Here is an 11759-nt window from a genome sequence, read left to right as displayed (position 1 = left end):
GTTTCCATTTAAAAGTTTAAGATAAATATTCTCCAAGGAGGTGCTGTTTGTTCAATGCCGCTGATGTGCAGAATGTGATCTCCTGCTTGGTGGCTTCCAATGGAATTCATGGACAATTTTCAGGAGTTCAAGTACTGATCGTGAAGTGCATCCATGAAAGAACGAGTTCATGTTTGAAGTTAATAAATCCCATGAATAGATTTGTGAACTTCTTTGTGAGAAGAGATGGGAATTAAACATTGTGCAAGTTATTGGGAGGGGTTGAAGGCTATAAAACACCAAGCCTATTTGAGTGACTCCAGTATGATTCTAATTTCCTTTGTATCGTTTAATCGATAGTTGAACCCTGTGTTTCTCTCCCTATGAAGTAAGTCACATTGATTGAACTAAATCCAATATCTGAGTTACCTTCTTGTTTTGTTTATTACCGTTCGAGCAAATGTTTTGCAACATAATTCATGGCAATCCATATGATTTCCATTGCATGTACTGGCAAACCGTCGAAACGTGTAAATGGTATGGTTCAACCCACCACACTCACTTATGAAATTCTAGCAGTCGTCTCTGTGCTTTTCCTGTTTCTGTTGTTGTACCGACTTTGATCGAGTGTAATTCTGTTGATGATGGAAGGTAAAACAAGTGAAAGCCCAATAATGCAGATGACGTGGTGATGTAATACTGTAACGTCATGAGTTTAACGCAAGCTCTTCCTAATAGTTAACGCGAAAATGACACCAGAACCAACGTGGAAACCTTCATGTTTCGCTATTTAAAGCTGGCGAACTTGTTCAGGAGGCAGTTCATCTTATTAGCTCAAGAAACATGGCAGAGCAGGTACAAAATCTGCATTCACTTCAGCTTGCCTCTTTATCTCATCGATCTTCTCGATTTCTTCTATTCGATTCTCTTCCCGTTCTTCTCATCTTGATGTCTCATCTAAATTTTCGAACTTAGCTACTTGACCATACTTTCCCAATATTGTAGCTAGTTTTGTTATGCTCGCTTTCAATGTTGTAGGTCACGGAGATGGTGATCAAAGTGGATCTTCAGTGTCGTCGTTGTTACAAGAAGATCAGGAAAATCCTGTGTGAGATCCCTCGTGAGTCCCTTGCCTTTACCTCAATTAATTTATTTGTGTACTTCTCTTATCGCATCGATGAATAACAAAGGTATGTACCAATTATTTTTCTTCCCTTTCTTCTTTCTCCAAAGCACATGCGTCGGTTCTATTGTGTACCATAGAAATGTGCAAAACAGACTACCTGAACTAAAAACCACCCAAACTAGACCAAATTGGCCAATTGGGTCCAGTTCCCAGGATTGTTAGCCCAGTTCTGATTCCTAAAAGTGGAACCAGTGTCTAGGCAATCCGGTTCCCCGTTTTAAGGGAGAACCAGACGGATTGGACCGATGAAATATACTCTCTCTTTTTCTTTTTTCTTTTTTTAATTTTACTTCTTCAAAAAAAAAAAGTAGTGGGTTTAGTTTATTGTTCCCGAGAAAATAAGAGCTTATAATTGGACAATAAAATATCCAGCTAGAAGCATAAGATTTGTTTTGAGCTTTGAATGGAGACACGAAAAGCAATAGTGACTGGTTCCATTAAGCCGAACCAAGAACCGATCATCCCCTATTATAGATCGCATCTTTACCTGCTACTATTTATGATGAATAGCACCGAGTGTTCGTAATACATGGAGCTAATAAAACTTTGTGAACGCAGAAGTAAAAGATCCAACCGTCGACGAGAAACAAAACATAGTGAAGATCAAAGTGGTGGGTTGCGATCCCGAGAAGGTCCAACAAAAGATATGTTGCAAGGGAGGAGAGATCATTATCTGCATCAAAATTGTTCCACCTCCTCCACCACCTCCTCCTCCTCCACCACCACCTCCACCACCTCCTCCTCCACCACCTCCTCCTCCTCCTCCTCCACCACACCCGGCGGTGAAAGTGATGGGCTGGGTGTATGTTTGTCCATGAAAATGTCACTGCGGGAGGCCACCAATGTGCCGTGATGGGTGTGGGAGGCCGGCCCACGAGTGCAGATGCCGGAGACCTATTTACTCAAGGTGTTGCGATTGCTGCAGTGATGGAAAAGCCTCTTCATCATGGACCCTGCATAGTTGTGACTACGGAAGGCCGCCGCTATGCACTGGTCCTGGCTATGAGTGCGAAACTTCGTGCCCGCTTATGTAAGGAGACCTTTGAGGTGTTTATTGAAACAAGGTTTTCATTCCCACGACTTGGTGTCTTTATGAGATTTGTTAGGTCACGACATGGATCTTCTGCTTTACACAATACTCCTGCACTGCCCCAATAAATACTAACTATTGAGTTATGAAAATGAAATATTAGCAACAATTAAAATACACTGAGGTATTGAGAGGAGCATGGTATATAGTATATTCCATTAGATATATGTGAACGTTGTCGTTTGTTGATTATGTGTGCGCATGAGGGTTGATATGTTGAATTATGCTTTCCATAGATTTCAACTTATTACCCTTTGTATTACCTATCACCTACGGTGGTCTTTAATGTATTTGCTGATTTGATACTTGTAATATACAGTTACGGGTGTATCATGGCCGATATAGATTATTTAGCTGACATTCCATACTCTCGCAGTTTTCTTTTCCATTTGTTTTCGTACTTCAGGATCTACAGGAACCATTCATTAGACATGAATAGGACGGAGAGACAAAGACAGATTGTGAAATATCAACAATTAGAATGAACTCTGGAATACAAAAGAAGTATGCTAAATAGAATTTTTTGAAATAATTACCCAATCAATCCTAAATCTATTGTATGAATGACAATTCAATCCTAAATTTTTCGATTTTGCTAAGTCAGTTCTAAACTTTTGTGGAAAATTCTAATGTAGTCCTTTTGGGAAATTATTGACGTAGTGGCCCAATCATCATCGGTCATCCTATATAACACACCGCCACGTTAATGATACCCAACAAAAATTGGCTGAAAAGATTATATTGGAATTTCATACAAAAGTTTATGATCAAATTGGTAAAATTGAAAAATGTAAGATTTGATTGGCATTCGTATAATAGATTTAGGACTGATTAGATAGTTTCTTTGAAAATTTCTCCATGGTGTTTTCAAGAAAGTTTAGTATGGATTTGAATTTGTGAAAAGCCAGTCTGCTCATGTATAAAGCAAAATTGGTTAGAGTCAGTCAGATTTCACTTTCGACATTTGCATTTTCACGATATTTATGAAAACATCACCAGATAAAGATGTTTTATGGCAGTGGTGGTCCTTCCTCTTCCCACCGTCCTTCCATCAGGAAACAATAATAATAGAGTTGATAAGGCCTGACGGTGCACGTCATATTCCTTGATTACTAGGTTGCCCAATCATTCTCTAATTGGTTTCTCGCTATTATCAACTTACAACGCTTTTCGCGACAGCTTGAATTCTCCTCGACTTTAGTTTCTCCTATAATCTTGTCTTTCTGTTGAACAAGACGAGGCCATCCACGTGCCACTTTATGAATCATGCCCGAGTTGAAAAGATAGACGATGGGTATCTACGAGAACTGTGAGTCCTCGGCTTGTATCTAGGGGGAGGCCATGTTTCCCTCTTTCGTTTGAAACGATTGACAATAAGTAAGAATAGACTAACAAATGTCATATCTCGAATCCTATAGAAATAGGGATAATGACACGGTAATCATTCTCTCCACTTGAAGAATACAACCTCACATTCAAATCAACATATCAAAGTATCAGTAATCCAACAAAACATATGTAGTCATCTTTTTCACGGGAAAATTACCAAAAAAGTCATAAACCTATTGTAATTGTGCCGATTCAGTGATAAATTTATTTTTTTGGCTAATCAAGTCCTAAACATTTTGTAATTTTGTCAATTCAGTCTTTCCAGCCAAATTTAGCCAACTGGCACTAACGTGGATGATGATCGCTCTAGCAACAATATTTTAATATTATTTTATTATTTTGAATCAGTGACCAGCCAAAGGGGAGGGCTGGTCGCCGAACTAAGGTGACTAGCCAAGCCCAACTGAGGGAAAGCTTGCCTTGCCATCGCTACATGAGGGCCGCCCAACCACTAGGGAGGCAAGGTGAGGGTGGACCTCACCAATGGATCGAGGAGCTTGCCCTCGCCCAGATCTAACAAGGGCTCGCTTCCCTATCGCCAAGCAAGGGTTACCTAGCCATTGGTGAGGCAAGCCCTTGCCAAATCTAGGTGAGGGTGAGCTCGCCAATCCCTCACTAATGGACCTGACAAGGGGCCTTGCCCTCACTTGATTCAGCAAGGGCTTGCCTTGCCGGTGGCTGGGTGGCCCTCGCTTGGTGACAGTTGGGCGAGCTTGCACGATGTCAGGCTTGGCCGACCGCCTCAGTCCGGCGACTAGCCCTTCCCTCTAGGTAGTCACCGGAAGGAGGGAGGAGAGCAAAAAACAAAAAGAAAGAGAGAAAAAAAAAAGGAAAAAAAAGATTAAAAAATTAATAAAAAATTTGAAAAAATAAAATAATATGAAAATATTGTCTATCGGCACCGACTAGCCAAATTTAGCTGGAATGACTAAATTTGCACAATTGTAAAAATTTTAGGATTCAATTAGACAAAAAAATAAGTTTAAGACTAAATCGACACAATTGCAATAGATTTAGGACTTTTTTGGTAATTTTCCTTATCTTCAAGGCATATTGAAAACTCAATCAACAAAAGTTCCTTGCTATCCTTGCTCTTGTCCTACATAACAATAATTGAGGGACCTCAAAAACATGATAAGGAGAATGATGTGTGCAACTATTGCTTAGTAAGTAGTAAATATTTTGATCGGCCACTATGCATATTTACCTTGTAATATCAGATACTCGCAATCCCAAATCCAATGTATAATATAAGTTGAACACAAAAAATGAGTCATATCTTATCAACATAATTTTATACGTATCAAAAATACTTATTTTAAATCGACATCATTGAATCAAAAATTAATGGTCCATTCCATTGATAAAAGTCATTAATCTATCTCTAGATTTGTATATGGTAATTTTGGCTTTTATAAATTTTTCAAGGTTAATTGTCCTATTTCTATGACTTTCTAAGTTGAAAATCAAGAAAGTGGACCATGTGGTGGGCCTAGGCTCTTAGCCAAGCCAACAAGTTTGGGCTTTGGCACGACAATGCAACTGCATCGACTAGCATAGGCCCAAAGTGGGGTGATGATGACTTCGTAATTAGTTTTATCCATCTGAAATTCTTCTTAAAATGTGAAACCGACATCTTTTTTAACTTATCGGAGCAACTACATTGGTTGGGGGGCAATTCAAAAAGGCTTAGAGAAAGACTGCACCTACTGCGTTCCTATCCCACGCATTGGCTAGACTCTATTCAGCTGACAGCAACTCTTAACTTCCACAAGATCTCTAGATGGTTGGAAAGTAGCATTAGCTGTCTAGGATGTAACATAAGTCCCACTGAGAACTCAAAATGTCTTTCCCACTGCTCTATCCATTTACACACTACTAAACACTACAACTAGATACCCTTCTTTTACTGGCACTAATTTAGAAGCCTAGGAACTCAAACTCCAAACGAATTTAATGTCTCTAAGTGATCTTTCCTTCGACTATATAAATAAGTCTCGTAATTTAATTCCTCTAACTATCCATTTTTCTCTTTCCCTAGAAGGCGTGCTTGCCCCAGTGGGAACTATCCTAGCTTGAAAGTTAGATGGATTTTGTACGAGGCACTTCTTAAGTACTCATCCAAGGAAAAACTCTAATTTTCAAATTTCAATGCATTGCCTCCCTTGTATTATACTTAAAGTCAACAACTTCATTATTAAGTATACTTAAGAAGTGCATTGGGGCACTCGTTAATAAGACCTTTTACAAGATTTGTCATGTGTCAAAATCACCTTATCACGAAAGGCTTGAGTCAAATAAATTATTGACATGATATGAATAAATTATACACATATTTGAAAAGGTAACATAAACAATTCAAGATTTGAATATCTTTCGATGAGGTTCTTTATACATAGAAAAAGTTCAAATTTTAAAATTCAAATACATGAGAGATAAAATAAAATTATTAATTTACATACTTTTGATAGAACATTTATAAAATTTCTAATTGAGAATGATTTAGGAGGGTAATATTGTGCTATTTGTAAATGTAGGAGATCTCTTTACACCAGTTTTAAGAGGAATTGGTCTAGTTCCCAATTTCGCAAGCTAGAACTGACCCATGACCGGTTGATTGCCAATTCCAAGTTCAAAACCTAATTCTACCTTGGAATTGGCTCAACCAATCCTATTCCAGCTAAACTGATTCTAAACAAGTTTGTAAGTATCTTTTAAAGAAAACAAAATAAAAAATTGCATCTATCACAAATTGAATGGATAATTACTCGATCCAAATATGTTCTTATATTGATACAGCGGCACTACCAAGGCAATAACATGGTAGTGATAGTGACTACATGTAATAGATGGTGTGGATAGGTTGGCTTCCATGGCAATAATTGGAGTTATGTCTATAACATAGCTACGAGGGGAGAAGGAGAAATGGGATTAAAAAAAAAAAAAAAAAGCAACACTATTTCCACTTCTTATATGACTAAATTCACCTAATTGTTATCAAAGAAATAAAATTACCATCAATCATTTAATTGCAATTTCAAGTGGAGGTCTCAAATTTATTTACTTTCTTTTTTAATTTTTTCCATTTTTATATAGAATTTAGTTACCAAAAAGATAAAATTCTTATATGTTTTTTCAATTGTTAGATCTTACTTCCATAAAAATTATTTTTGTCAAAAGAGAAAATTCCAAGATACCTAGGTTCTTTTTTTCTTTTCTTTTTTTGTTATTCATGGATATATAATGAATAATGAGGAAGTATTCGGATCCATTAATGTCATTATAAACAAATCATTCACTTAAACTTTCAATTTGGTCAATTTAGTCCCAAAACCTACAATTTTCCAATGTAATACTTTTAGCTATTTTTTTGCCAGAAATCATTGAAATGGTAATTCAGTCAGCAGCATCTTATGTGGCATAGTCAGCATTGAAGAAGATGGGTTTTTAATTTTCTTTTTCAAAATCATCCACCTTAGATTGACCGTGCCACTTAGGACAGCTAACATTTATTAAAATGTTTAGCAATTTTCGATTATTAGCCGAAAGAACTAAAGGTTTAGGATTAAATTGATTAAATTTTAAAGTTTATGATCGAATTACATACAATAGGTGAGAACTATTGCACAATTTTCCACGGAAAATGAAGAACAGTTCAAAAAGATGAATGCGTTCCCAAGCTTCACCTCTGTCTGAGTCCGTGCCCCAAGCTCTTCACCCTGTCTGAGTGCCCCTCTCCAGATCCACCTCCAAGACTCGGATTCCTCTGAGGAATTGACCCAATTTGCCACCAAGGATTGTCCAAACCACCAACAACGAGCCACAACATCCCGTGAGATATGAGCAACCGTCGGTCTCCTCCACAAGGAACCCGTGCTCAAGTTCCAGTTGTGCTTCCACGGGATACGTTCCCCTAGGCATCCTGAGTCATTATCCACTTGAATGCCTCTCTGGCCAAGAACCGCCCTTTGCAATGCTTCAATTCTAAACGTTGGGCTTACAACCAGGATCACACACCACTTCCATCCATACATGTCCTCCCGACAGGGCGAATGTGAGTATCGATTGATGACGATAGAAGGACATAAAGATCATGACAGTGTACTCCAAGGATGAGGACGAGCTCGAGGTGGGCTTCGGTTCAGGACCTACGTAGAATTGCTTCAACTTGGGCAATTCGATGCTACCACGCAAATTGGGATTGAAGATGATGTGCTGGAGACTCAGGCTCAACAAAAGCAATATCCGTCAGAGCAAAGTTTATGTGTGTTGAGAAAACTCCCAGCACATTTTGATGTTAACAAAACTGTCCATGAGATTTTAGTAAGTCTAATAATTATCTTGACTTATGTTGATCCAGAAAATCAATCAACCACATAATATAAGTCTACATCAGAGAAAATAAGCTTATACTTAAATCCATATCTTATATTGAAGATAAAAATTGAAAGAATTACGCTCATTCCCATCTGATGAAGTTCAAAACGTAACTAGTTTAGAACATAAAAAGTTTAGAACTAAACAATTTGACAAAACATGACACAAGTCCAAAATGTATAACAGCTAATTATGTCACGCCCCGAACCCCGAGCGCGCGCACATCCCACTGCGGTCGATCAAATATGCGACATCCCAGGATACGTCGCCGACCCATTCATTTTATTACGCATGCAGAAGCGAAACAAATCCCCTGACAACATTTAACTTGGGATAGAAAAGCAGGCAATCAATCACAATACCAAACACTCATTTACAAGCACATAGGCTTAAATACAACTCTGGGCTGTCTACGAAATAGACCAGCTCGACAAAAGGGGAACTATCCTAAAACCAACTAACAGGACACGATCACCGATACTTCAGTCTCCACCTTTCCAGACTTAGGGCTTCGGGTCCTCCACAACCGCCATTTAGGAACCTGAAATTTTAATCCCCAAACCGGGATGAGACGATGTCTCAGCAAGTTCAACCCCCTAAACCCCTATTAGAAAGAAAATACGCCCCGGGTGGTCTAGCCACATCACACAGAGAACTTACCTCGCCTCAATTCCTTCCTGCAGGTTAGCACAATTCAAATCACTCAATTACAGATAGTAATAGGAACTTAAACAACCGGATCGCATTCACTTTCATATAACCAACAACCGCGGGGGTCCTGATTATAAGACTAAATCGTTATGACACGTCCCATTCCATGCCACACAATTTCGTCCCATAATCCGACACATCAACACTCAACATGCATTCCAATTGTTATTCACTGCCACATAAGGGCATAGCCTACTAGCAGTTCGGCTATCTACTGACATATAGCCAGGCATCGCCTCCCCCCTTGGAGCGCGGCTTCGTCAATACGTCGACGGCATTCCCGAAGGAGCATGGGCCCAGAATCTACTGCGACCCGCAACCACCGCGTGGGCATCCCATATAGGGGCAAGTCCGGCTCAACAGCCCAGGACGATTCCTCTTAGTTATCACACAGTCAAAGCATACTTGGCCCCAGGACACCTTATATTTCACTCAATACTTCTACTTAAAACAGTGATCCCGGCCATTTTTCTTCATATTAAAAAAATATTTCATAAATTAATCACGTGCGTGGGGACACGCTAATTTCGAATCAAAAAGCCAATATCTCACTTTTTCAAACCCCACTATTTAATATAATCATTAAAATCCAATTTTTGCATCAAAACCCAACACTTGGGTTTTTATGAATAAAATCCATATTTATCACAATCAACACTCAATTTGCCACACCCATTTATCAAATTCAAATTCTAAATGCACAAAGAAGCGATCAGCACTAAATTCCGAGGAAATAAAGTTCCAAAATAATTTTCAGAATTTATTAAATAATTAAATTTATTCCCAAAATTAATTAAATAATAATATCCCTATCTTTTACGATCCACACTCAATTCATAATATCCAATTATCAATTTCAAAATCCGACTATACAGCAACGACCGACACGAAATTTTGAGAATTTAGGGTCCCGACAAAATTTTCGGAATTTAATAAATAATTAAATTTATCCGAAAATAATTAAATAATAATATTTTAATAATTTCGAATAATAATATATTATTAAATTATTTAATGATTTCGGAATATTTAAATAAATCAAAAGTAAATTCCTTTATGTCACATCAATATTTATATTAATGTAAACATTCACTTAACCTTAATTTAATCACACTTTAAGTTAATCAAGCACATTTATATAATCTACACTTAAATAAATTAAACTAACTACCTAATAACACTTAACATAAACTAAACACACCTAAAGCATCATTAACCCTCTAAGCGAGGTTTAGTGAGTTAAACTCACCGGATTAGCGAGCCGAGCGGACCAAAACGACGAGGACGCCGAGGAGAACAACTTTCCTCAAAGCGGGCCGAGCATCCGGGCTCGGGAAGGCGGCCAAAACGGGTCAAAACCGAGTTGGAATACCCATTTTTTCCAGCTGCTGGTTGCGGCCGAGAAGGGGCTGATCCGGCGGCGATTCGGCGGAGGAGGACCGGCGGAGCTTGAACGGGCCGGGCGGCGGCCAGGCGAGGCCTCACGGCGGCGGGGACGAGCTCCGGCAGCTCTTGCGCGAGCTGAACAGCAGCTCGGGATGTCGGCCAAGCGCGGGCGAGCGCGGGCGGCGACGGAGCGCGAGACGGCGGGCGACGACGGCGGTCCTGGCTTCGACGGCTTCGGCTGCTCCGGTGACCAAACAGCGGCGGCGGCAGCAGCTTGACGGAGGGGCAGGAGCTCGGCTGGCGCGGACGAAGCTAGAGGTGGCGGAGGCAGCTGGGCGGAGCAGCTCGCGGGGCTACGACGGTGAGCGGGCGGAGACGCACGGGCGGCGCGGGGCGGCGGCGGCGACGACGGACGGGCGGTCAAGCGGCGGACGAAGGGGGCGGTCGGGCGGCTGCTGGTTCCGGTCGGTTTCTCCCCTCCTCCTCTCTCTCTCTCTCCTTCCCAAGGTTGAAGATGATGGGGACAAGGGGAAGTGACATCCCACATTTCCAAGGGCTCATCTCCTCCCTCCACTTGTCACCACCTTAGCTCATCTTACCTCAATCATGACATCACATGTGATGTCATCATCCACTAACTCCAAACCTTCCACAACTTTAGTCCAATAGGTTCAATTTCATTTTCCGCCGGGATCCAAGTTCTTGCACACCCAATCACTTCAATTTCCATCAATTCTCTTCCAATTGAATCCAAATCAAAGTCCATAAATTAATCCAATGTCACCATACTTCAATTCACATCTTCACTTGTCTATAGAACCAATTTAAGTCCCAAAAGCAAGACCAAAGGCGGGCCTACTAATTTCTCGGGTCAAATTAACTATTTTCTTATTTAATTGCTGAAAAACTCGGCTTGCATGAGAAATCTTCCGAAGATTAGTCAATATTCCTAAAATGATTTGTGACACACCCGGACTTTCAATTTTTGAATTCGATCTCAATTTCACGGTTAATTTCACTTTGGCACGATACTAGCGCGGCCCAACCTACCGGATAGCCTTTAGAAATTTTCATGCATTTGACATGTGGTTGATCATCTCAAGCCACAATGTACATCTCTGAAACATTGGTGACTTTCGGTTGTCGGGGTAATCTCAAGGTTTCAAATACGAACACAGGGTACCCAATCGATAGAAAAGTCGATCCAGTGCCGATCGACAAGAATTGTGAAATCTGGTGGAATCACCCACACCTAATCACATGCCTCTGTCAAGTCGACCTACCTCCGATCTTTAATCGATTTTTAATTGTGCCGTAATGACCCTTGCAGATTAGCTCGGTCGAAAGATCACTTCTTGGCCAAATTCTCGAGTCTGATGCATTAGAATTTCTTAACGACTTCACCCGATATACTAGTTTTCACATGAGTGGCCGACTCAAGGAAAAGAACCATATGCGTGCCAACGAAATGCCCGTCTCAATTTATTGAAAATAGAATCAGAAAATCGGGATGTCACAAATTATCTTCTTTGGATTTCACACCAAGAAAGATTTGATTCATTCAATCTTATTTGATTGGCAAATCAATCCTGAGACAAATACTTTCCAAAGAAAAATGTCTACTTAAGGAAATCGAAATTT

The 11759-nt window shown here is 39.9% G+C and overlaps 1 protein-coding gene across 1 annotated transcript; it reads left to right on the top strand.

Annotated features, from left to right (window-relative positions):
- Positions 1-772: 772 nt before the first annotated feature.
- LOC108959825 (protein PYRICULARIA ORYZAE RESISTANCE 21-like) lies at positions 773-2567 on the top strand. Its single transcript, XM_018873901.2, has 3 exons — positions 773-834; positions 1018-1099; positions 1724-2567. Exons 1-3 carry the CDS (start codon positions 823-825, stop codon positions 1981-1983), a joined length of 354 nt encoding a protein of 117 aa, XP_018729446.2. The 5' UTR covers positions 773-822; the 3' UTR covers positions 1984-2567.
- The last annotated feature ends 9192 nt before the right edge of the window (positions 2568-11759 follow it).

This window comes from Eucalyptus grandis, chromosome 5, assembly GCF_016545825.1.
Source record: "Eucalyptus grandis isolate ANBG69807.140 chromosome 5, ASM1654582v1, whole genome shotgun sequence".
NCBI lineage: Eukaryota > Viridiplantae > Streptophyta > Magnoliopsida > Myrtales > Myrtaceae > Eucalyptus > Eucalyptus grandis.
Note: the sequence above shows the minus strand (reverse complement) of the source record. Positions and strands in the feature narration are given on the sequence as shown.